Raw genomic sequence first — 27,533 nt, 5'->3', positions numbered from 1 at the left:
CCCCCCAATTGCCACCCTGACTTCTCAGACTTGCCACCTACGCCCACATTTATCACCCTCCCCAGGGTTCAGTTTTCAGGGAACTCTGGCTTCGGGGGTCAAAGGTGAGGCTGTCAAGGATGGACTTGGCCTTCACTTAGCAAGGTCCAGGTGTGGAGTATGCTGGGACCAAACAAATTTCTGTTCCAAGAGAAAGGACCTGTGTTACACCTCAGGGCATAAGCTTCCCGGTGGTTCCCTGGCTTGTCCAGAAACTCACTCAAATCCTTGTCTCTCTGTGTTTGCCAAGAGCTTCCAGTGAGTCCTGCACGTGGTCATGTCCAGTGAGAGAATAGGAAAGAAGGAAAACATGGCCCCCCGTCCTCCAGGACGAAGCATAACCACATCCAGTGGAATTTCAATGAAGCATTTTTGGACTGTGACACACAGTAAAAATACATTTACTATATGAATCATGACCCAATACCTCTATCCATCTATTCACCCATCCATCCAAAATAAAACTTTAATGAACCCTGGCTAGGAGTGGTCCACCCTGATATTTTCTATTCCCTTCTGTTTTTCTAACCCTGTCCCACAACCCGCTAAGCCCATCTCGTGACCCGCAAAGGGGTTGTTATCTCAGTGTGTTAAGCGCTGGCCATACTGGGGATTGGAAAACAGCACACTTAACATGTGTTGGCGGGCATCTAGGAGAGCTGAGTGCTCCTTAAAGGATCCATCTGGTGGGGAGGTCTGTGTGTGCTCTGGGTCACCAGGCAAGGGGAGGTCCTTGCTGGGCACAGGGTGGCATTTCATCTATCAACATATCTGCACTGCATATGGTGGGATGGACGCCCTGCCTCTGAAGGCGATGAAACCGAGCACAGAACAGAATATTTTTTGAAGGAACAAAAACACAAACTTTAAAAAAATGCATCACTGAGCTGTCAGGAGGCTTCTGTGGTGGCCCAGACAGTAAAGAATCTGCCTGCAATACAGGAGACCTGGGTTCAATCCCTGGGTTGGGAAGATCTCCTGGAGAAGGGAATGGCAACCCACTCCAGTATTATTGCTTGGAAAATGCCATGGACAGAGGTACAGCCCGGGGGGTCACAAAGAGTTGGACACGACTGAGTGACTAACACTTTCACTAGAGACTACAGTAAGTCCCCTACATATGAACCTTCAAGTTGCAAACTTTCAAAGATGCGAACATTACACGTACAATCACGTTAGTCCATGTGTCTGGTGTACATTGTCACATGTGTGCATCTTCTGCACGTGGTTATGCTGTTATGTACTTTACCATATACAGTACTGTATAGAGTACAGTAGTTGTTTGTTGTTGTTAAAGTTGCTGTGTCATGTCTGACTCTTTTCGACCCTATGGACTGTGACCCACCAGGCTCCTCTGTCCATGAGATTCTCCAGGCAGGAGTACTGGAATGGGTTGCCATTTCCTTCTGCAGGGGAGCTTCTGGACCCAGGGATTGAACTCATGTCTCCTGCATTAGCAGACAGATTCTTTACCCCTAAGCCACCTGGGAAACCCAGAGTACAGTAGGACAGTATCTTTATTTCACACCCAGACTCTGTGCCATCAGTGTCAGGTATGAGTGAAATAGCAGCTTACCCTCTGACTGCAAGATATGGAAGCAACCTGAATGTCCACTGACAGATGAATGGATAAAGAAGAGGTGGCGTTGTTTATACAACAGCCCCTGCTCTGTTGCCCTCACACCTCAAGCTGCTTTGGGCTCTTACCTTGCGTGTTCTGTTTTCTGCCTCCCTGTCAAACTCCTGCGCTCCCTTCTTGCTGTGTTAGAATTCCGTTTGAACAGAGAGGAGAATCTGGAGAGGGGACCTTCTGGGACTCAAGAGCATCCATCTTAGTGGAGAAAAGTGTTGACCACTATTTTGACTGCTTAGAGATTTTTTTTTTCCTTTTGTGTCGTTCTTGACTCTGTTCTAGATGGTGTAGGTTCCAGAGAGGAAAAATGGTCACAGTGAGAATCCCTTAAAACTCTGGACTCAGGGACTTCCCTGGTCCAATGGTTAAGAACCTGCCTTCCAGTGCAGAGGACACGGCACGGGTTCGATCTCCGGTTGGGGAGCTAGGATCCCACATGCTGCATGGTAACGAAGCCTGTGTGCCCCATTGAAAGGTCCTGAGTGCTGCAACTAAGACCTACATAGCCCCAAAAAGAAAACAGCAACAAAAACAAAACAAAAAACCCTCTGAGCACAAACCATGTCAGTCCACTGCTAGAACAGTGTATCTTAAACTGCAGGGGCCCTTGGAGAAGAGCCGGCCTTGCTTCTCAAGGGACAGGGTCTCTCCCCTGAGGGGTCCCCATTTGTGAGCATACTGCTTTCTGCCTCTGTCTCCCCATGAGGAATCCAGCCAGGGCTCCGACCATCTCTTAGCATTGTGTCCCTGAATCCGGACCTTCCACGGGTGCCTGGAACGATATTACCAGAACGATCATGTTAACTTCAGTACTGTCCCCCTCTGTTAGCTGCTGTTAACAGGTGGGCACCTTTATTGTCCTCATCCAGGTAAGGAATCTGAGACCCAGAGAGCTTAACAAGCACATCCAAGGTCAAGTACACATCCTCATGTGTGACAGACAGGATCGCACCTCTTGCGTCTCACCCTCCTCACTGTGTTTTACAAGCCTTATCTCATCTGATAAGGGGATGCTTGTAATTACTCTTCACTCCAGATGGGCAAAGCTGGCTGGGAGGGAGGCAGGTGTCTGGCCCAGGTGGCCCAGGTGGACGATTCGAGCAGGCCCCGCACCCCTCTGAGCACCCCTGAGCTCCTGCCTCCGTGCTGATGAGACAAACGGATGAAACCCAGTCTCAACTCCGGCCTAATGAATCTCGGTGAGGCAGCTTGTTTGCATTTGTTAGTTAATTCGTTTTCCAGACAGAACCACAGACCAGTGTCCCCTCCTCCCTGCCAGTGTGCCCGCCCCAGGGACCTGACGGCAGCCCCAGGCCACCTCGAGCCCCCCGGCCCGGCCGAGGCCAGAGAAGGGCCGGCAGCCAGGACGAGGGGCCTGTGTGAGGTGAAGACAGCTGCCTCCCCACCCTCGCGGCCGGTGGGGCACCCGACTCCCTGGCTGGAACAGGCACATGAAATCCGAACTCTGGAGGGAAATTTACTGCACAATAAAGGAAGAATGGCCCGCTTTGGGGACAATTAAAGCCACATTACTGTGGAATTACAGAGGACGCCCGGGGAATTAGCCAAATCCAAAGCAGCCAGAAGCACCAAGGCCAAGAAACATGGGGCGTTTACACGTGGGTCCGTCCCCCCACTTGTACGAGGAACCTGTCTGGTTCCCAAACCCCCTAATTTAAGGCAAAGGAAGACATCCAGAGACTTTACCTGAGAGAACTGTTGTCACTAAGCCACCCCAGCCAGCCCAGCCCCGCTTGTGCCTTAAATCATTCTCTTCTGGTTATAGTCAGTCAAGTCACCGGCGGAGGTCCGGGAGGCTGGGCCAAACCCCACAGTTTGCTGCTGGGAAAGCAGGATGATGCCAGGATTCTGAGCTGGAGCCAAGCAGGGTTCCATCCAGTCTCCTCTACAAGCCATGGAGGCTAAGCCTGGGGCCTCGGCGTCCTCATCTGGAAAATGGGTACAAGGTTGCCTGCCTGACCCACTCGCTGTGAAACGTTGGGTGGATAAAGTATATAAGATTAGGGCCCTAGTCCTCCACCTTTTTTTATTCTGTGCTTTCCTTTAGTGAGACGAAGATAGATAAGTTACATATTCTGGGGCATTTTGAAGAGCAAGGAAGTTTGTGTTAGCTTTCTATTCGTGTCGCCAGTGAAGAGGAAGAGGCATAAAAAGATGGTTTCTAAAAAAAAAATTTATTGAAGTATAGTTGTTCTATGTGTGTACATGAATGCTAAGTTGCTTCAGTTGTGTCTGACTCTTTTCGACCCTATGGACTGTGGCCCACCAGGCTTCTCTGTCCATGGGATTCTCCAGGCAAGAATACTGAAGTGAGTTGCCATGCCTCCTCCAGGGGATCTTCCTGACTCAGGGATCGAACCCGCATCTTATGTCTCCTGCATTGGCAGGCATGTTCTTTACCGCTAGTACCACCTGGGAAGCCCATAGTTGATTTACAATGTTGTGTTAATTTCTGCTGTACAGCTAAGTGCCATATATATATATACACATGTAGTTTCATATTCTTTTCCATTATGATTTATCACAAGATATTGAATATAGTTCCCTGTGCTATACAGTAGGGCCTTGTTTATCCATCCTAAATATAATACTAGGTTGCATCTACTAATCCCAAATTCTCAGTCCTTCCCTCTCCCACCCCAATCCCCTTTGGCAACCACAAGTCTGTTCTCTATGTCTGCGAGTCTGTTTCTGTTTTGTAAATAAGCTCATTTGTGTCATATTTTAAATTCCACATATAAATGATATTATATGGTATTTGTTTTTCTCTGACTTCACTCAACTTGGTAATCTCTAGGTCCATCCATGTTGCTGCAAATGGCATGATTTCATTCTTTTATTACGGCTGAGTATGGCAACCCACTCCAGTACTCTTGCCTGGAAAATCCCATGGATGGAGGAGCCTGGCGGGCTACAGTCCATGGGGTCACTAAGAGTCGGACACGACTGAGCGACCTCACTTTCACTTTTCACTTGCACGAATTGGAGAAGGAAATGGCAACCCACTCCAGTGTTCTTGCCTGGAGAATCCCAGGGACGAGGGAGCCTGGTGGGCTGCTGTCTGTGGGGTCGCACAGAATTGGACACGACTGAAGTGACTTAGTAGTAGTAGTAGTCATTTATGAGTGTGAGTGTTAGTCCATAAAGAAGGCTGAGCGCCAAAGAATTGATGCGTTTGAATTGTGGTGGTGAAGAAGACTCAAGAGAGTCCCTTGAACAGCAAAAAGATCAAACCAGTTGATCCTAAAGGAAATCCCTGAATATTCATTGGAAGGACTATTGCCGAAGCTGAAGCTACAATATTTTGGCCACCTGGTGCAAAGAGTCAACTTTGGAAAAAAGTTGGAAAAAAGACCCTGATGCTCAGAAAGACTAAAGGCAAAAGGAGAAGAGGGCAGCAGAGGATGAGATGGTTTGATAGCATCACTGAGTCAGTGGACATGATTTTGAGCAAACTCTGGGAGATAGTGAAGAACAGGGGAGCTTGGTGTGCTGCAGTCCATGGGGGCATAGATTGGACATGACTTAGTGACTGAACAACAACCAAGCATTCCATTGTATATGTGTACTGCATCTTCTTTATTCATTCATGTATTGATGGACATATAGGTTGCTTCCATGTCTTCAGTTCAGTTCAGTCGTTCAGTCGTGTCCGACTCTTTGCAACCCCATGGACTGCAGCACACCAGGCCTCCCTGTCCATCATCAACTCCCGGAGTTTACTCAAACTCATGTTCATTGAGTCGGTGATGCCATCCAACCATCTCATCCTCTGTCATCCCCTTCTCCTGCCTTCAATCTTTCCCAGCATCAGGGTCTTTTCCAACGAGTCAGTTCTTCAAATCAGGTGGCCAAAGTATTGGAGTTTCAGCTTCAGCATCAGTCCTTCCAGTGAATATTCAGGACTGACTTCCTTTAGGATGGACTGGTTGGATCTCCTTGCAGTCCACGGGACTCTCAACAGTCTTCTCCAACACCACAGTTCAAAAGCATCAATTCTTCAGCGCTCAGCTTTCTTTATAGTCCAACTCTCACATCCATACATGACTACTAGAAAAATCATAGCTTTGACTAGACCGATCTTTTTTGGCAAAGTAATATCTCTGCTTTTTAATATGCTGTCTAGGTTGGTCATAGCTTTTCTTCCAAAGAGTAAGCGTCTTTTAATTTCATGGCTGCAGTCACCATCTGCAGTGATTTTGGAGTGTCTTGGCTACTGTAAATAGTGCTGCTATGACCAAGGGGGTCAAATTAGAGTTTACTCCAGATGTATGCCTAGGAGTGGAATTGCTGCATTATTTGGCAACTCAACTTTTAGTTTTTTGAGGAACCTCCATACCATTTTCCTTCGTGGCTGTACCAATTTATGTTCCCACCAACAGTGTAGGAGGGTCCCTTTTTCAGAGAGATGGTTTCTGAAGTCACTGGTCAGGCAGCTTGGGCTGTGCATGGTTGGGGACCCTTCTGCAGGCCTCCACACCCTTGCACATGCATCCCTCACCTTCATGGCATGCCTTGAGGCTTGTGTTGCTTCACAGATGAGGAAGTGAGGGAGAATCCCACTTGGTATAAGGTGCCAGGAAGGACTTCGCAATCCCCGCCTCCAGGGACTATAGAAAGAGTCAAGACTGTGGGTGTTTGGTGCTACCCTGGTGCATAGAGACTCACCTGTCACTGTCTAGTGACTGAAGTGTATCTCGATGGCCAGGTAGAAGACACTCCATCTTTTTCTTTTTCTTTTTTTAATATGTATTTGGCTGCATCAGGTCTTGTGGCACGTGGACTCTGTAGTTGTGGCACACAGGCTCTGGAGCGTGCAGGCTCAGTAGTTGTGGTGAGTGGGCTTAGTTGTTCCATGGCCTGTGGGATCTTAGTTCCCCGACCAAAGATCGAACCCTTGTCCCCTGCATTACATGGTGGATTCTTAACCACGGGACCATCAGGGAAGTCCCCAGCCTACCTTTGGGGTACTGACCTTAACTCTGGCCTCCTGCCCTCTGCTCCCCTATCCAAACCTCATCCTTCAGGCCACAGCCGGGCATGGTGGCCTGTCTTCCTTTTCCTACAACCCTCAGGGGTTCCTCACCCCTTCTGGAATCACTCTAGCACTGATGTTCCTGCCCGCTTGCAGGTGAGCCTCAAGGAGGGGACAGACTTTCATATTAACACTGTGGGACCTGGTCCTAAAGCCAGCAGCCAAAGAACTCAGCCATCTCCTGTCCCCCGAAGTCTTCTGGTTAGGGGGCTGGAAACTCCGTGAGGTTTGGACACCCCTGGGGACCCTTAGCAGCCTTACCCTCTGGGTGCTGAGACAGAGCAGTGCAGCAGAATCTCTCAGCTTGTTTGTGAGCTAGGCATTTGGCCACACTATTGATCCTCAAAACAATTTGGAGGAGGAGAGCGAAGGGGCTCATTCATCACAGGACCCTCTCTTTTCCTGTAAGGGCCAATCTCTCGTGGGATTCTGGCCTGGAGCTTTAGTACGACAGAGCCAGAAAGCCACTGGGATGGAATAATTTAGGAATAATCCAGGGGAGATGTTTAGAATGCCCAGCAACCAGAACTTCCTGGCACCAGCCATCACGGAGATGCCAGCTGCATACAGCTGCATTGGTGCATTTCTGCAGAAGATCAGTCTGTCCGAAAGCTTTTGAACCCCTGAAAAAGTGGCTGGTTTTTTAGCCAAGCCATCGCTGTCCTGCTGTTCCTGTGCTGATCTGAGAACCTTTTTGTTTATTTCTTTTTCCTTTTGAACTTTTAATTTTGTCCTGGGGTATAGCCGATTAACAATGTTGTGATAGTTTCAGGTGAACAGCAAAGGGGCTCAACCACACATAAACACGTATCCATTCTCCCCCAAGACCCGCTCCCATCCAGGCTGCTGCATGACATTGAGCAGAGTTCCATGTGCTATACAGTAGGTCCTTGTTGGTTATCCAGTTTACATATAGAGATGTGTACATGCCCATCCCAAACTCCCTAACTAGCCCTTCCCGCTGGCAGCCATAAGTTTGTTCTCTAAGTCTGTGAGTCTCTTTCTGTTTTGTAAGTTCACCTGTATCATTTCTGTTTAGATTCCACATATAAGGGATGCCATAGGCTATTTCTCCTTCTCTGTCTGACTTACTTTACTCAGTATGATACTAAGTCCATCCAGGTTGCTGCAGATTAGGTTGTTTCATTCTTTGTAATGGCTGAGTGATATTCCCTCGTATATATGTCCCACATCTTCTTTATCCATTCCTCTGTTGATGGACGTTTAGGGAGCTTCCATGTCTTGGCTGCAATGAACATTGGGGTGCATGTATCCTTTTGGATCATGTTTTTTCTTTTTTTCCAAATATATGCCCAGGAGTGGGAATGCAGGGTCATATGGTAGCTCTGTTTTTAGTTTTTAAGGAACCTCCATACTGTTCTCCATAGTGACTGTACAAGTTTACCAACACAGTGTCCAAGAGCCCTTTTAGAAGATGCTCAGCTGCTGAGCTGTCCTCTGTCTATGAGGGAGAGGTGGCCATGTCCCCAGGCCGTTTTCCTTAGCTATGGCTGATAACATGGGACCTCAGTCCAGAAGGACCATTTGGACTTATTTTCTACAAGTAACTCCCCAAGGTTTGCCCACAGGGAAATTCTTCTGCTGTCTCCTTCTCACTCAGGGTCATTTACAGGCTGGAGGACTTCTCAGGACACCCCTTCCACTAAATCATGTACAAGAAGGTTTATGACTCCAGCTAGAGCCTCGAACGGAAGGATCTTCCAGCCCAGCAGTGGAACTGTGTCTCCTCTTAGGCTCCTTGAATAGGAAGGGACTTTATCTGGTTCACCCTCCCTCTCAGAGCCAGAATCTCCTCTACTGTGCCCATCTTCTTGAATGCCTCCAGAACGGCAAGATCACTCTCCTGGGGGTGGCCCATTCCAGGTCGGCTGGAATCAACTGTTCCCAGTCATTCTGTCTATCCTATGGTAGGCCACCCACATTCTTCAGTGAGCTAGTATTTAAAGTGTTTAATTGTGATGGCATCCACACTTGACCAATACATCTAAATAAACTATACCAACTGGTTTGATTGAAATAACTGGATTCAGGTTTGGGGTTCAGGGTTTAATCAGTCCTGAGTTTAATCATGTCCTGATGAAAATGACCTTTTTTTAGATAAAGAATTTTGATCATTCTGATCATAACTGCCTTCCTCCTCCTGTTTTTTCCTGGACGGTGGTGAGATTCCATGGGGGCTGTTTGCATGTGATACTGGGGCATGCTGGGAACCACCAGGTCCCTGGAGAGCCTGGTGGAGACAAAGCAGTGGCTGTCTGTTCAGCACTGGTGGTGGTGTCCATCAAAAACACTTTTTGGGTCATCATGAGACGGGCTGGGACCTGGAACCCTTTGCTGCAGTGCTTGCACCTGGACAGATGTCTCTTCCAGCAACAAAATACAAAGAAATCATAAGGGACTGAAAATAACTGCATGTATGTGCAGTTGGTGCAGATTATGGACAGGAAGATACAAAAAGGCCAAAAGAACCCAACGGCCACTTCTGAGACAACTTCTGAAAAGCTGGAAGCAAAAGCAGGGCACTGAACATGCCCCCTTCATATCCACCAAAGGGGCTCTAGCCTGATCCTTGGACCCACCCTACCCTCACCCCATATAAGGAACAAGCTCCCCACAAAGAGTGAACAAGAGCACTAGTTACTTGTTTTCAGCCCCTGTGTTGCAGCTCCAGTCCCAGTAAATCCCTGCGTGAATTTCTTGTCTGGCCTCTTTATCAATTTCTATTGATTAGGGAATCCCAGAAACCCAGTTGGTAGCAATCCAATGGGCAGCGTCTTTCCCTTCTCTTACTTCTCCTCATGGTCTCAGGCCAGGGATTTCTGTTCTCATGGAGCCGATGCAGAAAAGGAAGTGATTAGGGCAGGACAGGCTGGCACAGACCACACAGGAACTGGAGAATCAGACAACCCTTGAAGTTCAGAAAAGCCCGAACGCCCCCCCCCCCGATCCTGACGAATTGGGGGACCCTCTTAACCTCTTTGGGGGTTTTCAGGTGCCGAGAAGATCAGAGCCACCTTTGATAAAAGCTTGTCGTGCCAGATCATGTCTTGGGCGAAGCACAAGTTTGATGGGGGATCCGGAGGGTGACAGAGATAGGACCACCCTGCAGTACTTGGCATAGACCTTCACTCAAAAGGGCTTGTTGAAATTCCAATTGAACTGAGTGTCCTGTGTTTTTATTTGTGAAGTCTGGCAACCCTAGTTGGAGAGCACATTAGGAAACCAGAAGGCATGTTGATGTTGACCAGGAGAGGGTCTGTGGGGACCCCGGCTTCAGCCTGGCCCTGTCCATGAGCCGGAACCTCTGTGCCTTGGGCTCTCGTGGTCCTGCGTGCGGGGTCGCATCCCCTGGAGCAGTGTAGGGTGCAGCCAAGGCTGGTCTCCAGGCTTCCAGCCCACGTCAAAGTTATCTGCGGAGTCGAATTCAATTAACTGGTCCAGCAGAGAAGCACAGGATCATGGCACCATGGGGGAAGGTATCCGGGGAATTGCATGTCGCGTGTTTTCCTGCCTGGTGTCAGGGGAACAGAATCGGCTGCAAGTCATTAAAGCGCCTCACGGCCAGCCTCTCCCACTGCCGCTGGAGGCTGCCGCCTGGCATGTGCCAGACTCGGCTACGGGACCCGTTACAGATGGGAAATGACTCCGGGGTGGGGGGAGCCAGGGGCCAGACTTGGCCAACTGGCAAATCAGCCCTCCTGTGTCTGTTAATAAAGCCTGGGGACCGTGCGCGACACCTCTGGGGAGCGCAGGCTGGAAGGCAGCCCCCCACTGCTAGACAAGGCATCTGGGCAGGGTGGAGAGGCTGGGAGGAAACAGCATCTCACGGGGAGTGGAGCTTGGGGGGTGAGGGCAGTTTTGCTCAGACAATCTCTTTGCCTTTGAAAACTCTCGGCCTTGGGAAATGAATTCCAGCAACCACAGGGTTTATCGAGCTTCTTCCTGCCCACGGCCGTGCCACCTCACTGTGCTGGAGGTCTGGAAAGAGCTCCCTAACGAGTTCCAGGTCCTTGGCAAGGTCTCTCTGCCCGTCAGGGCCTCGTTTTTTCTCCTTTCTTCTGTGACAAGAGGGTAAACTAGAAAAACTTGGAAGCCCCCAGCAGCCCAAGATGCTGTTTTTGCCCTCAGAGGATGACGTGTCATTTTCCTATTGGGAGTGACTGAGGGTGGGCGGGGGTGTTCACACAGGGTGGGCCCTGTTATAAGCGAGAAGCAAGACTCCTAGGCTCCTGACTTCTCTTTTGAAACTAAGACCCTTGAGGGCAGGGGAGTTGGCATCTTGTAGTCAGTGGGTGGCCGAGGAAGGTTCCAGAACAGGATAGTGACAAGGTGAGAGGAGGGTTGGAAGAGGGAATCGGGGTGAGGGGGGCCCGACCGGAGTTGGGAAGAACACACAGTGGCCTGGGGCTGAGGTCCCCGAGGGAGGGGCCTGGGTGGGGCCCTGGGAAGCGAGGGTGTGAGGAACTGAGCTGCAGACAAAGAACTGAGACGGCTCCTCGGGGCTCACCGAAGCCTCCCCGGCATTTCCGAGAGGATGTTTGTGCGGCAGGAGCCCTGAGTTATTCCTCGGCAGCAAAAAAAAAAAAAAAAAAAAAGCCTGGGAGACGTTAGGAAGGATCGTTTCAAAGCCTTCGGGGGAGGCGCAGCAGCCAAAAAAGGGCAAGGGAAAGAAAAAGCTCCAATGTTTACAGAGAAAAAAAAAGTCAGTGGAAAAAGTGACGGGGAGGTCAAGCCCATTCGAGGGATGGTTCTGTGCGGTCCCCTGGGGAGGGGTCGGTCGCCCTCACAGACCTCGGGGGAGAAAGCCACTTGGTCTCTCACCCTGCGACCCCGCATCCCGCTACCATGGCCCCAGCCCAACCCTCGAAAGGCCCCCTCCGGTCCACTTGCCGTCCGCCTGTGCGCGGGAATCGCGTTAATCCACTGTCTCCCTGCACGAATGGAGTTCACATTTCTGCTTGCAGATTTCAGATGTCTGCACCACCCCCCCATGCCCCACCCCAGGCCCTGCTTCAGAAGCCCAGGAGGGTCTCGCTGGGTGGGAGTGAGAGCTCCCAGCAGCTCTTTTGTCCGCTGTCTTGACAAAGGGGCCCGGCCTTTCCCAAGCCCCACAGGTGTGAAGAGCTTGTTACCCTGGTGTTTGTTCAGCCCTATTAGTGGCCTGAAGGACTGTTGACAGAGGGCCCCTTTGTGTGCAGACGCGGCTAAAGCTCTCTAAGCCCTCGACAAACACAGGCCACTTCTCTCCCGGGACTTTATCAGGAACCATCTAAAGCCCGCCTTGGCCGCTGGGAACTCCAGCCTCCTGGACGGGACACTGGGGACTGGATTTTGAAAGCATTTTCTAGTTTTTTTTTTTTTTTTTCCCTTTTCTTTTTTCTTACACCTTGATCCACCTCTTGTCTGTTCTGTTTCTGATATCAGAGATAAAGCACAGGTCTGGGGTCAGAGATTTTGTTTTCAAGTTGGAGCTTAAAAAAAAAGAAAAGCTTTGTGGCTTGGCAGGCTTCTGTCTCCTAAGAGAAGGTGTCAAAGAGATTTCCAGAAAGCTTGGTGGACTCCCTGCTGTGAGAACTCAGCTTCAAGGGGGTTCTCGGGCCCCCCACCCAGGAAAGTTCCTCATTGCTGACAGCCCTCTTGGAAATCCTTTCACCAAGATTCCTGCATCAACTCCCCACCCAATGACCTTCTCCCTCAGAATGGTTTTCTCTGCCCAGAGCCCTGGAGAGTCCGCCCTTATGGAGCAGGTGGTTACCAGTCTTGTCGACTACTCCCCTTCTGAGGCTGCTCCCGTGCTGAACGCCCCATCATCTCCACAAGGTCAAGGTCACGGTCTGCAGGAGCCCCCTCAGAGCCATGGTACCATTGTGCCCCATCTCTGACCTCCCTGCAGGCTGAAAATGGTCTTCCTGCCACCTGACCCACTCAGTCCCTCCCCTGTGGCTTGTTTGCAGCTGGAGCACACTCTTCCTGAACTCCCAGAAGCGTCCCTGACAGTAGAACCTGCCCCTTAACTTCTAGGAGTTTTGGTGTCCCGCAGCCATAGACTTTCAGGGCTGGGAAAGAACTCGGAGATCATCAGACCTAATGTCCTCATCTTCCCAATGAGAACACAGAGGCTCAGAGAGGCCAGGGGGCTTTCCAATGATGGACACCTGGGTGAGTCGCAGAGCCAGGACTAGCACTCAGGTCCCTGCTCTCCCAAATCAGCTCTAGTTCTCTTCCCTCTCGTCCTTGCAGCCTTGTGATGTTGTATTAGTTGTGTGCCATTTTGAGTTTACTTAATCATAATGGCTCAGTGGTAAAGAGTTCACCTGCCACTGTAGGAGATGCGGGTTCGATCCCTGGGCTGGGAAGATCCCTTGGAGGAGGAAATGGCAACCCACTCCAGTATTCTTGCCTGGAGAATTCCATGGACAGAGGACCCTGGTGGGCTATAGTCCATGGGGTCTCAAAGAGTCAGACATGACTTAGTGGCTAAACAACAATAACAACAGCAACAATCATAACTCCACTCAAGTGTGAGGTTCTAGGTCCTGTCTTTGCCTTCACACATCTTTTTTTGCCTCTGCATGTTCTGAACCAGTGGTCCTCATGGTGTGGCCCTGGGATGGGCAGCGTCAGCATCACCTGGGGTGGTGTTAGCAGCACAGGTGGTCATGTCCCACCTGCAGCCTACTGAACAACAAGTCCTGGGTGTGGGGTTCAGCTGCCTCTGTTTTGGCAGGTGCTCCTGGTGATTCTGCGCACTCATCTATGCACTCATGTTTGAGAACCGTCCCACGTTGTGTTCTTGGCAGCGGTTTAGTGGCTCCTTGAATTGAAAAGCAAACTTCAAGAGAAGGAAGGAGAACCATACATAGTCTTGAACAAGCAAAGTGTAGCAGGATCAATCCCGTTCCAGGTTTGCTTCCCAACTCAGAGGCTGGCATATCTAAGGGGCTTGTTAATATTTATTGAATGAAGAGATGGACAAGCCCTCGTGCAGAAGTGTGCAGTGTCTGGAGGGGGGTGTCATTGGTGGTCCTGTCTCATGTCTTTAGGTGTCACATCTTCTTTCTGGGAACCCCCTGGAGCCCCGTGGATCAATCCTTAGCTCAGCTGGGCGCTGTCACACCCAGCCTGGACTGTTGGCTTTTCTTCCAGACAAGCGAGTTGTCCAGTCCTCCTGGCTGTGTCTAGGTGGTGCGTTCAACAGTAGTTCAGATTGAAGCTGACACTTGGACACAACGCAACGCACTCTGCAAATGACTGCAAGCCCTCGAGCCTTGGCTGGAACCAAATGGCTCCCATGAGATGCTTCTAGTCTCTTAGCAGCTGCACAGCCTCTTTGGCTCACCCCAGCTGGGCACCACTGTGTCTCATTGGCAGTTGATGTCCAGGTGACAAGCTTTAAGCCCTGCATTCAGGAGGAAGGGGTAGTCCTCAGTAGTGAGCTGACAGCAGCATTGACCAGACTTTTTCATATACTAGATATCCCCGAAGACTCTGTGAGGGTAGGGACCACATTTGTCCTGACCACTGTGCTATCCCAGCCCCTTGCCTGGAGCTTGGAACGTAGTAGGTGCCCAGGAAATACCAACTGAGTGAGTAAATAAACCACTCATGAGCTACCAGATTTGCCATTAGTAAAAACGAAACCTACAGTCTGGAGTTTGCAAATTGAAGTATGCCAGTGATCATTTCTCATATGCAGCTCACCATAGACACGAAGGGGTGGGGGCCCCAGAAATGCTTGGGTAGGTTCTGCCTCAGCCCCTGTCCAGGACAAAGCCCTTGGAGAGCCCAGCTCAGTGTCCCCAGGTGCTGGTGGGAGCCAGGTGTGTGGGGAGCCATGACAGCTCAACCTGGTCATCTCGGGAGAAGCTGAAACTGGGCTCCAAGATGCCACCCCTGGGGGTGGAATACTTAACATTTATAAACAAGGGTCAAACAATTTCTAAATAAACAGTGTACCAAGTAGAGTAGCAAAAGACTAAATAAAAGGAATACAAACTACCCCAAATTCTTAAAAATAACTCTCAGATATTTTTGTTATTCTGAATCAGTCGTTTCAGAAATTTCTTCTGAAAGCAGACCTCCCCCCAAGGCTCCATCGCAGATGCCACCTTTGCCTCCTCGTGGGCTCTCTCTCCAGAGTGGCTTCTATTCCTACTGATTTCTTTTCAATTTAGTTCTAATTCCACTAACCTTCGCTGACCAGTAGCAGCAGCAGCAGCAGTGCCCAGGGTGGGGGCGTGGGGGTGACTGTTAGAAATGCAGACTTCCGGGCCCCTCCTGGCCCTTCTGAATCAGAATCTGCATTTGAACAGGTTTCCCAGGGGGTTCCATCTGCAGCCACGGCAAGAACATTTGTCTCTCCTCTGATTTTTTTTTTCAGGCCCTGCTGTCTCTGTCTGGTCCCAGCAGAAGGGCCTCCCTGAGCCTCAGTACCCCCAGCTCTAGCATGCATACTCAGTTGTGTCTGACTCTCTGTGACCCTTTCGACTACAGCTCGCCAGGCTCCTCTGTCCGTGGGATTCTCCAGGCAAGAATACTGGAGTGGGTTGCCATTTCCTCCTCCAGGGGATCTTTCCAACCCAGGGATCGAACCCGCATCTCCTGCAGTGGCAGGTGGATTCTTTACCACTAAGCCAGCCTTGAAGCTCCCATAGCTCTGGGCACAGTTGGAAATCCCAGGTCTACAGTGTAAGTTACCAGACCTCTAGCTCTCTTCTGAGACAGAAGCACCCTGAGGGCAGATCTCTGTCTTGTCTGCTCATACCACAATCTGGTCCTTTTAAAGGCTTCAGTTGGCATTTGTTGAAGGAAAAAACGGCTGTCGCTCCCTGGGCAGCCTTTGAAGCTGCAGATTTTGCTGTTAGAGACAGCAGCCAAGGATGTAAAGCTTCCCCTACCCTTGGGCTGAGGGATTCACCATCTCTCTAACCCAGGCTTTCTCACACTTGGCAGTATTAGCATTTGGGGTGGGATGACTTGGCTGTGTCTGCTCTGTGCCGGGTAGGACTTTCGTGTCTGTCCTCAAGATGCTGATAGCTCCTTTGGCAGTTGTGACATCCAAAAATGTCTGTAGAAACGTTGTCTGACGTCTGCTGGAGGACAGAATGGCCTGTGGTTGAGAACCACTGCTCTAATCCCCCACCTGGAATGTTCTGGACATTTCGTGTGTCATTGAGTAGGTCTTGTGGGCCTCACCTGGCAGCCACAGACCAAATTAGCAAAGGAACTGGTGATGGAGGCAGCCCCCGCGCCCCCCTCAACCCTATAAGTGCCCGTTGTGTCCCCACCTGCCCCGGTAGCCTGGACATGTGGAAATGCGTCCATTCCATTTAAGTTGTTGAAATCTTAACATCAAGGTGCTTAAAAGTGTCAGGCGCTCAGCTGAGCTGGAGAGACACCTGAGATGTTCGAATTTGAAGCAGGTGACTTAAGCAACAGGTCTAAAATGATAAGTAACGTTGAAATCTTTAATCAGAAAGATGCTTAGCCAGCGAAAGTGGTGACTGCCCTTTGCTCCATTTTCGCTCATGGAATGGTCCACTGATGGAGGAACACCTGGATCAGACAGCTGGGGGCCTGGTCTCACTAGTAATGAGCGAAGGGTCTCATGGCAGGTCTGAGAGCTGCGCTTCCATGGGCACTCAGGCGGCCCAGGGATGGGGACTGTGTACTGCATACAAAGCCCCCAGCCTGCGGGTGGAGCACAAAAGGGCTGGTTATTTGGGGCAGTTCAGTTGCAGATACATGAGTCCAGAGTGCCCTGCTGTGCTGCCAGACTAACCTGGGCAACTTTTCTCAGAAGTACTGACCTGGAAGGCAGGGGAGAATGTTAGGATGGATCCTGTGTGTGGGGAGGGTGGGGAGAACCCTGCGCTCAAAACTCTGAGGGGGCCCATCGAACAAGGCCCACCCTGTTCCACGAGTGCCCCTGAGCCACATGGTGTTCAGGGGAGCCAGGACCTGAGTCTCTGAGAGATAGGGCCAGGATCCAGGTTAGCAACGTGTGCTGGGTTCCCCCAGGGCCTGGGAGAGCCCTGGGGGGACTGGGGTTAGCACATCGTGCCTTTCAGGAGAGGGCCAGCTCCTGTGACTGGTAAAACCAACAAACCAACAGGTTTATTATCAAACCAACAGGTGCGGATTCAGTCCTCATGGTGTGTAAGGTCTTACTAGGCCTTCCTTGGGGTCCTGGGAGGAGTCCAGGGCATCCTAATGCGGGTTCTTCTCCTTGGAGCACTGCAGTCCACTTGATCAGACAGGAGCTAAATCAATGAGTTAAAGCAGCAGGACAAGTTTAAAGGAGTTCAAAGCCACAAGAAATATCACAAATGGCACAAGGCTATGCCTTGGTGGAAGGTGTCAGTCCCCCACCTATCCTATATTTCTACCTATCTACCTACCTAATCTGTCTACTCATCCACCCACCCATCCATATATCCACCCACCTACCCATCTACCCATACACTCATCCATTCATCCACCCATCATCCATCCATCCACCTACCCACCCAGCCACCAGCCCATCCATCATCCCTGTGTCCATCTACTCAGCCACCCACTCATCCATCCATCCACCCACCCATCCATCCATCCGTCCATCCATCCATTCATCCATCCATCTATCCATTCATCCATCTGTCTTCCCTCTTGCTTTCTTATTTTTGCTCTTTCTCTCATTTGTACAATGAAAGCATATTGAGGTCTGCTCTGAGCTGGAAGATATAAGGGTGAACACTGTCCCCATCCTCCAGGAACCAACCCCACTGAGGGGAGCATTTGTCCCACTTTATGTGAGAGCTTGCTTGTCTGCCCCATCCATCTATGATACCAGGAGCCCCTCAGGGCCTGTGGCACTGGACCTGGCACAAAGCTAGAGCACCTACCTGTGTGTTGATTGAACCACCTGGAGGTGGTGAGGGGTTGGACAGTCCAGGTTGGTGGGAGAAGTTCATAGAAGCTTAAGGAGTGGTGGTGACAGGTGTGTGGGAAGAGGCTTAGAGGACCTTTCGATGGGAGAGGGAAATGGGACCCCATCTCCTGGGCCCCTTTCCCTGCTGGGTGGTGGGTGAGGGGCTCACTTCCTCCTTCCCGATGTCCCTATGTCATGCCCCTGGGTCTGATATGCAGCTGTCTGTGAAGTGTCCTTGGCGATCTCCACGCAATAGGTGAAGGAGGGCATGGTGCTTAGGGTGCAGGCCAGACCAGCTCCCTTGGGTGGCCAGGGGACCCCCTGGACAGGGTGCAGTGGTGCTCCTCTAAGCTGTGCTGCCCTCTGCCCTCCCTGGTCTCCCTGGCTGACCTCTCTGTCCTCACAAACCTCCCCTTTCCTTCCCGCCTTGAAATCTGATAACAGAACTAATACCCAATATTTTTGCCTCCAAGGAGGCGGGAGATAAACAGGAAGGCGTGAGGGATTAAGGTGTCTTTCCAAGGAAGGGGCAAGGGACAGGCTGGGAGCCGGGTGATGTCCCTGTGTGCAGCCGAGGGCTCCAGATGTGAGCTGCTTGGCCCCACGCTTTTTCCGTTTGTGCAGAGAAAATAAAACAAAGAGAAAAGAAAACAAGCCATAAAATGCTTTGCAGAAGCCTGAGAATGGGCAATGGTCACTGATGTCCCCTGACAGCTCCAGGAGGAGGGTGGGGTGTGGGGGGAGCCCTGCCTTTTGATGTTCAGTCCCTGAGCTTTCTTTTGTGTGACCAGTTGTTTGGGAAGAGCTTCAGTTGGTAGAATGTGCGTGGAACGTAGAAGAGCAATACCAGCCAGAGATTTCTCTTGGAGTGGGGAAGCGGAGTGCCGAGCTCCCAGGAGGGCATGGGGGACAGCTGGGCTGACTTTGCAGATGTAAATACCAGCTTAGCATCTGCCTCCGAGATGGACCAGAAGATGCTACTCCTGAGGCCTTTCTCCTAGCCCAGAGGCCTGAGGAAGTCTCACCCTGGAGATCCTTCCAGGTCCCTGTGCCAGGTCCTGTGACTTCTGTCCTAGTAGAAAAGATCCGGATTCTGACCCTTGGTCTAGGACGAGCTGTTCCTTCCAGGGACCTGGGTCCTTTCCTCTGGGGCAATTGGCCAGGAGCCGAGAGCTGGGTTCTAGTCCTGGGCCCTCATTTCCTGGCTTGGTGGTCCTAGGCTGGTAATTCGTTTAACCCCTCGGAGCAGCACCCTCTCCCCAAGTCTGGCTGAGTGAGTCCCCAGTGACAGTGAACTTGTGTCGTTCCCTGTGCTCGGGGGCAGGGCGTGGCTGAAGAGGTTTCTTTGTACCTAGTTGAACTCAGCCCCAAGAGCTGGAGGTGATGAGGGAATACTTGTAAAGCTCTTGGGAGTCATTCTTTGGCCTAATTTGGCTTCTGGATGCTTCTTCCAGACTTCAGACTTAAGCTGAGGTCTTTTCTCTTGTATCACACACAACACATCCTCTAAAGCCCTCATCCATCTCTACTTGTAAATAGTGTGTCATTTGGAAAGTGACTCTAGGAAGAATATTTAAAGAAGTTTATCATAACATCAGAGAGAAAAATGAAAGAGGCAATATTTTTTAAATCACCAAAGTAGTATGTGAATAAGAAACGGGTAAAAATATTTGCAGCTGGTATATAAAACATACAAATACAGTAGATGTCATCAGAAAAAAACCCCCACCTTATTTGAAAACTGGGCAAATGACATGAACAGGCAGTGCATACACAAAAAAAGAAATATAAATAGAAAAACAAACACATGGAGAAATGTCCAACCTCACTGGTCATCAAAGACATATAAATTAAAATTGTGTGCAGGTGTGTTTTCCAGATGAATTGGCAAAGGTTAAAAAAAATTAGGAATGCTGATACCAAATGCATATTGTTTTTCTTTTCAACAGTATGGAGAAATAGGAAGTAGGAGCTTTCACATCCTGCTAGTGGGAGAGTAAACCAGGACAACCTTTCTTGAAGGCAATTTGGCATTTGGGATCCCAAGTTAAAAACACCAAAATTTAACGTAGCAATTCTGCCCTGAGAAATTTACTGTATGACAGTCATCAGAGCGGAGTACACATATGCGTGTTCAAAGGTGGTTACCACTGTATTGTTTATAATAGTGAAAAACTGGAAATAACTGCCCAACCAGGGAAGGCTCTGCGTTTTATTTTTAATTTTTGGCCACACCAAAAATGTGGGTGGGATCTTCCCCAACAAAGGATTGAACCCACCCCCCCTGCATTGGAAGGCAGAGTCTTAACCACTGGACCACCAGGGAAGTCACAAGGCCCAGCTTTTCACTGCATCAACTTCTGTTTCCAAGGAGCCCATTTCATGTATTCCAACAGTGGAGGACTTTCAAAATTATGAAGGACGTTATCTGACATTAAAAAATATTCATCATCATGCGAAAACAGGCTGGGAAGCGAGAAGTACATGGATGATCTATGTCTGTCAGAAAGAAAGAGCTCCACAGCTGAGTAAATGTTAATTAAAGCCTGCAGGGAAAGACCCGATATTAACAGCAGTTGGTGGAAATTTGAGTGCTTTTTTTTTTTTAACCTTTCTGCTTTTGTTTTTCAAGTGTCTGGTATTAAACATATATTTAACAATTACATAAAAGGTGATTTAGGACTTCCCTGGTGGTCCAGTGGTTAAGACTCTGCTCCCAATGCAAGGGGCACGGGTTCAATCCCTGATCAGGGGACTACACCACATGCCACGTGGTGTGACCAGGAGGGGAAAAATGCTGTTTAAAACAAGCTTAGCACAAAAGCAAAGGCAAGTCGCCTTGTAGAGTGTGCAGGATTAGGCCAGATATAAGCTAGAGATATCCCTGAGTTAGAAGCCTAAAGAAGGAACAGGTAACAGTGTCACAGGGAAACATGAGGAAGGCTGAGTGGGGGGGCTCTGCTGGGTGCCTGGGGAGCTCAGAACCGTCATGTGTAAGCCAGGCTGGTGGAAGGTGAAGATGGGCCTGGAAGTGACATTGAAACCAAGAAAGGACGGATGGAAGGAGGCGAGCAGATGAGAAAGGGACTTGAGAGCAGAGAGTCCTAGGAGGGAAGGAGCAGCACAAGCCTGTCCCTACAGAGGGGACAGGTGAGGGGTCCTCACATGCGGCCTGCTCCAGAAACTGAAAGAGTTTGATACAGCTGAAGCCTAAGAGGAGGGGGGCTGAGCAGAGCTACAGTGGAAGAGAGGAGCCGGACCAGTTTATGCAGAGCCCTGGAGGCAGTGTTAAATGGTTTTGATTTTATTCAGTGTGGAGCCACTGAAAAATTTTAAGTAGGTGCTGGACATCCTCAGACAGGGGCTCAGAACTCCTGCTCCGGGTACAGTGTTGGGAGCCTGGAGGGCTCAGTGGGGTGGGGGTTCGGGGGGTGCTGTCTGAAGTCTGATGGATGGAGAGCAGTCAATGGGTCTGGGGAGGTGCCTCTGGGTCCACACTTGAGACCTCAAAGTGGAAGCCGGAAATGTGGATTTAGGGGTCAGGAGCACAGAGGCGGTCACTGCTATGAGGGGTGAACCAGGCAGACCCAGGAGAGCATCAGAGCAGAGGGAAAAAGTCCACAGGAGCACTAGTGTGGGGAACAGGCAGAGGGAAGCAGGATTAGGCAGGATGCTGAAGGCCAGGGGCAGGATGCTGAAGGCCTGTCCAGGGGACCCTGCTGCCAGGAGCATGGACACCACGCCGTGGGAGGAAGTTCTGCAAGTTGATGGTAGGAGGAGGTGGGGAAAAGGAGAGTCCAGGCCAGTGTCTGGAGCTCAAGGATGTGAGGAGTGTGCACAGGTAGAAGTGATGCTCAGAAGCGGTACATGCATTTGCTTGGGCTGCGGTGATAAAATGCCTCCCACTGGGGCGCTTAAACCAACACACGTGTACTTCTCATAATTTGGAGGCTGGAGTCAAGATCAAAGTGTGGGCAGGTCTGGTTTCTCCTGAGACCTCTCTCCCTGACTTGCACCCCTGCCACCTCTCTGTGTGTGCTGACTTCCTCTCTATAAAAAGAGGACCCCAGTGGTTGGACTAGGGCCCACCCTAGTGTCCTCATTAAAACGAGATAGGGCCCCATCTCTAGGATAGGTCCTCTGTCTGCCACTGAAGTGAAAGTCGCTCATTGGTGTCTGACTATACTGTCCGTGGGATTCTTCAGGTCCGAATACTGTAGTGGGTAGCCTTTCCCTTCTCCAGGGGATTTTCCCAACCTAGGGATCGAATCCAGGTCTCCTGCATTGCGGGCGGATTCTTTTTTACCAGCTGAACAGAGCCATTACTTTGTCAACAAAGGTCCGTCTAGTCAACGCTATGGTTTTTCCAGTGGTCATGTATGGATGTGATAGTTGGACTATAAAGAAAGCTGAGTGACGAAAAATTGATACTTTAGAACTGTGGTGTTGGAGAAGACTCTTGAGAGTCCCTTGGAATGCAAGGAGATCCAACCAGTCCATCCTAAAGGAGATCAGTCCTGGGTGCTCATTGGAAGGACTGATGTTGAAGCTGAAACTTCAATACTTTGGCCACCTGATGTGAAGAGCTGACTCATTGGAAAAGACCTCGATGCCGGGAAAGATTGAGGGCAGGAGAAGAAGGGGACAACAGAGGATGAGATGGTTGGATGGCATCACTGACTCAATGGACATGGGTTTGGGTGGACTCCGGGAGTTGGTGATGGACAGGGAGGCCTGGCATGCTCTGGTTCATGGGGTCGCAAAGAGTCGGACACTACTGAACTGAACTGAGCCACCAGGGAAGCCCAAGAATACTGGAGTGGGTAGCCTATCCCTTCTCCAACAGATCTTCCCAACCCAGGAATCAAACTGGGGTCTCCTGCATTGCAGGCGGATTCTTTACCAACTTAGCTATCATGGAAGCCCTCTGTCTGCCAGGATGTCTCCAAATACAAGTTACATTTGGAGATTCTGGGGTTAGGGCTTCAGCATATGAATGGAGGGTGGGGGAGGGGCACAATTCAGCCCAGAGCAAGCAGAATTTGGGCACAAGAAGGATGCCAGCCGCACCTCCCAACTCTGACTGGGGATAGAGGGTGGGGGTGGGGATCCTTTGCAGGAATTGAACCATCTCCATGGGGAGGGAAGCAGGTGCCTGGCGATGGGTCAGGCACAGTCAGGTGGTCCGTAGGGGCTGATGGGTGCAAACAGGGGAGCCTAGGAAAAGCTCCCAGAGGAAGGGCTGCCTCGAGGTCGGACCGTGGAGGAGGGGGAACTGGAGGGGATGTCCAGGGTCTCCTGTGGCCCCCTCCTGACCCGTGTCCCTGCCTCCCACAGCCTGTAACTGCAACCTGCACGCCCGGCGGTGCCGCTTCAACATGGAGCTTTACAAGCTGTCGGGGCGCAAGAGCGGGGGTGTTTGCCTTAACTGTCGCCACAACACGGCCGGCCGCCACTGCCACTACTGCAAGGAGGGCTACTACCGTGACCTGGGCAAGCCCATCACCCACCGCAAGGCCTGCAAAGGTAGGTGGGGCGGGCCCGGGCACCACCTCTATCTCCCTCTATCTATCTATCTATCTATCTATCTATCTATCTATATCTGTCTATCTATCTATCTCTCCCTCTATCTCTTTTATTCTCATCCCCACGCTGAGATCATTGCATGCATGCATGCCTTTTGGAGGTGTAAGCCTGAACAAAGGGGCGGTGGAGACGCGACTCCAAGAGAAGAAAGGGGGATGGTGATCCCCACGAGGGTGCAGGGCTCCCGGGCCCTGCCCCGCCCCCTCTGTCCGCACAGGTGTGCCGCATACCGCAGGGCGGGGGTCATGTTCAGCCGGCTTACACTCACTCGGCACAAAAGACTCTCTTTCACCAAAACCTCGCAGATGCATTTCTTTGGAGGTGTGCGCCCACCCCCGCCTTCTCCAGCCCCCAACACTCACACAGATGCACACCTTACAGATGTCAGCAACTTGGGGAGGGGGAAAGTAGGGTGAGAGGCAGGGGCTCAGAAGGAGCATTTAATCCACCTGCAAATAGTTTCACTTCTCAGGACAAAAAATTAAAGGGAGACGGGGGTCTCTATTTTCGTTCACTGAAGCAAGCGGTAATGTTTTAACTTTCTGCTGTTTGTTTTCTCGCACTAACAAAAATGAAGCCATGATTAGATGACTCCAAGGAGTTGATGAAATGCCAAGGAATTTAGTGACAATGGGGGAGGGGAGAAGTGCTCCCCTCCTCCTCTCCACCGTCCCACATGCATTTGATTTTGGGAATTCCAGGAACCAAGGCTCTCTGGGTCCAAAACTTGGGGCCTAGAGACACTGCTTGCCGAGAGCCTGACTTCCTGGGAAGATATTCATCTCTGAGGGCTCTTGGGCCACAAGCCAGTGTGGCTGAGGTCCTCACATGGGCCTGTAAAGACCCTGAGGCAGGAGAGACCCAAGCCAACCTAGGCCTGGATGAGCAGCTGCAGCAGAGAAGTCCTTCTATGGCTACTGCTTAGCCCTGGATGAAGCCAGAGTATCATCTTCTTAACAGGAAATCCACCAGATGTTGGGCACTTGTGTGCAGGACAGATTACATAATTTGTGGGCCCTGGTGCAAAATGAAAATATGGGACTTCTTCTTGTTCAGGAATTGCTAAGAATTTCAAAATGGCAAGCAGAGTTTCAACCTAGCTTGTGCCCATCTGAGTGTGGGGCCCATGCAGCCTGCCCTGCTGGTGCAGAAAGCTTTTCTCTAAAAACAGGTTCCCAGTCTGTCTTCTCCCAGAGAAATCCCTGAGATTCCAAATGAGCAGAGATGAACAGGGTAGTTTCCCTCACACAAGGTCTCTCTCCAGTTCTGTGGACCTAAGGCTGCCTCTGGTGGTTGCTGAGAGAAATTTAAGCATTAAGGTAGCTGGGCTGTTTTCCATCTTAAAAACAACCCATCCAGGTGAGAAAGCCCCAGGGGAGTTTGAGCAGGAATTGAGAAAGGTGACCTGGGAAAAGGGACCCAAGAAATATCCACAGTAGCAGGAAGGCAGGGGCACCAGGGAAGGAGGGCTTTGGGTTTTCAGAGAAAGTAGTTGGAAGGTAGCCAATGCCTTGTGCCCAAATGTTTTGTTGTCTTTTTTCTACAGAAGAAATTGAAGTCGAGGACTTGTAAACAACTGGTTACACATAGATTTCTTGGGGATTTGGCCAAAAAAATTTACTCAGCGGGGGCCAGTCAGGTGGGCAGCCCTGTGCACGTGAATGAGAAGATCTGGGCTCTGCTTGGAAGGGCAGTGATCACTTCCTGTAGTGCCAGTTTCAGCTGACAGAGAAGGAAAAGCATGTCCCCTGGAGAGTCAGGAAGGAGCAAGGCCTTGGTCATCTTGTCATCTGCATCCCCTCCCTTTCTTCTGTTGCTGTGGGGAGGGATGAGGGCCGTGTGTGGCCTGACATTGCTCAGAGTGAGATCTCAGAAGGCCACAGGGTCCTGGGAACCTGCAGACCATCCTCTGGGGCTCTGCCACTCTGGTTCAGTGGTGTGGAACTGCAGGCTTCCTGTGCTGGTTTCCAGGAGGAGCAGATACAGGCAGGTGAGAGTGGGGTCCTGTCTTCTTTCAAAGGCTCTGGCCAGCCTGGGTGGCTTTGTCTTTCCTCCCAGTCCTGGACAGCAGCTGCTTTGATGTTAACTCTGAGAGAAGGACCCATGGAAGAGGAAAAAATGTAAGGATGCAATCTGCTCAAAAGAATACTTGCTTATCCTTCTGGGGAAATGTGTTAGGAGAAGTGAGACTCTCAGTGCCTCCTGATCGGCAGGTCAGGACAGTGTTTCAAGGATCCTGCCTCCTGATTGGTGAGGGAAGACAGTGTTTCAAGGATCCTGTCTCCTGATTGGTGAGGAAGAGCATTGCCTGAAGGGCTCTGCTTCGTGATTGATGAGAAGAGACAACATGTGGAAAATACGCTCTCTGATTGGTGAGAAGAAGAATGTGACCTGAAAGGTCCTGCCATTTCACTGTGAGGAAAGGCATCTCTTGAAAGTTCCCCATCTTTCCCCTTAGCTCTTTTTTTCCTGATGTCACCCCCTTAGAGATGTGGGAACTTGGAGTCCACAGTTCCCCCACCAAAGAAAGACCCTGAGATTTGGGGAGAACCAGCTATAGTTCAGGTGCTGGCAGGGGAATGTGTACCCTCGAGATCTTCAGACAGGGGTCTCTCTCATCACCTTTGGAGAATTCCACTGTCTTGTCTTCCCAGGGCTGGATGGTTTAAGGAAATGGTTCCCTTGGTGGCAGCATTTGATCCCAGTATTTTGATCCCTGATTGTTCACTGTCAGAGGCTTCCAGAATCATGTAGATTGTAGCCCTGGGGTGAAAGCTGTACTTCTTTGCTCTGTCTCAAAGGCATTTCATGGGGAAAATGGGACAGCCAGCAGTGCCTCTTGACTCAACTTGGCCATTGACCTAAGGGTGCCTGGAAATAGTCATGGGGGCCCCTTGAGCCCCTGACTTCCCAGGGCCTGGGAGGAGCCCTGAGGCTGAGGCCACCCATACACTGCTGGTGATGGGCTGACGCCTGACCTTGTTCAGTTGAGAGCAGGGGTGGACTGAGACAAGAACAGCTTGGAGCAAGGGCATTCCGTCCCAAGCATCATTATGCCATCCCCCCAAGGGAAGTTTCATAGCAACAGATTTGTTGGGTTCTTTCTCCCCTCCCCTAGTTTGGAACCAGACATGGGCTGGCAGCGCTAGTGCATACAAAGGGCTGTAGTCAACATGCCCAGGGAGCAAGCGGCTGCACTCTCTATTCAGCACGATTTCACAGCCCTGGGAAGGCCTTATTATGGCCTGGGCTGTTGTCCTATACAAAGTCAGATGAGATGAGTTTCTCCCCTTTCTCTGCAGAAGGGTGTGTGAGTGATACTCATCCTGGAATCTGTCAAGAGGGATAGGCGGTTTTGTTTACCATTTGTCTTCTTTATGGACTCGGGGGCTCTTTCTCTTTAGAGCCAGCAAAGAAGACGTTACCATTTCAGCCGGGCCTCCCTTTAAACAATATTAATTTATCATCTCCTCAAACCATCTGTGATGGATAAAGACATTCCGGGAGTCTCCTGTGAACTGAATTGTGATGAGAAGAGAGAAATTACCCACCGCATCCAGCGCCCGCCCGGCTCAGAGCGGCCTGTTTCTTGCCGTCGTTGCCCTGCCCCCTTCAAGTTCACAGTCACCATGGCTCATGGCAAGCCTCTGAGAACGTGCCTGAGTCCTCCGGAAGCTGTGGGCAACAGTGGGCCTGTAGCCCCCCAGGGGTCCCCAGTCTGAGCAGAAAAGCTTCCTGATGTTTGTGCTTCTCCCCCACACCCCCCTTTAACAGGGACATTACTTGGGAAGGAGCTTCTGCTACCAGAAGAGCTACAGGTGGCCCCCAGCCCCAGGCTAGAAATTTTGCCATCTGAAAATGGGGATAATAACAGTCCCTTCTTGGGACTTCCCTGGTGGCCCAGTGGGTAAAACTCCCTGTTCTCAGTGCAGGGGGCCCGGGTTAAATATCAGGTCAGGGATCTAGATCCCACACGCTGTGACTACGAGTTCACATGCTGACGCTAAAGATTCTACATGCTGCCAGAGAAGATCCAAGATCCTGAGCAATGCAGCTAAGACCCAGCACAGCCAAATAAATACATATTAAAATAATATCAGGGAAGAGACATCACTTTGCCAACAAAGGTCCATCTAGTCAAGGCTATGGTTTTTCCAGTAGCCATGTACGGATGTGAGAATTGGACCATAAAGAAGGCTGAGCACCAAAGAATTGATGGCTTCAAATTGTGCTGGAGAAGACTCTTGAGTCCCTTGGGCAGCAAGAAGATTAAACTAGTCAATCCTAAG

The 27,533-nt window shown here is 50.6% G+C and overlaps 1 protein-coding gene across 5 annotated transcripts in view; it reads left to right on the top strand.

Annotated features, from left to right (window-relative positions):
- NTN1 (netrin 1) overlaps positions 1-27,533 on the top strand; it is a 230,734-nt gene that overhangs the window by 135,896 nt on the left and 67,305 nt on the right. For all 5 annotated transcript variants that reach the window (XR_014079136.1, XM_081578356.1, XM_081578355.1 and 2 more), the window contains one exon: positions 22,996-23,184. Coding sequence is in view for 4 of the 5 variants with exons in the window: in XM_081578356.1 (XP_081434482.1) it covers positions 22,996-23,184 (189 nt within the window). In the remaining variant the exon portion in view is untranslated. The remainder of the gene's footprint in view (positions 1-22,995; positions 23,185-27,533) is intronic.

Source organism: Giraffa tippelskirchi, chromosome 3 (genome assembly GCF_054371585.1).
Source record: "Giraffa tippelskirchi isolate mGirTip1 chromosome 3, T2T-mGirTip1v1.2.pri, whole genome shotgun sequence".
NCBI lineage: Eukaryota > Metazoa > Chordata > Mammalia > Artiodactyla > Giraffidae > Giraffa > Giraffa tippelskirchi.
The sequence above is the reverse complement of the archived record's forward strand: the minus strand, read 5'-3'. Positions and strand labels throughout refer to the sequence as shown.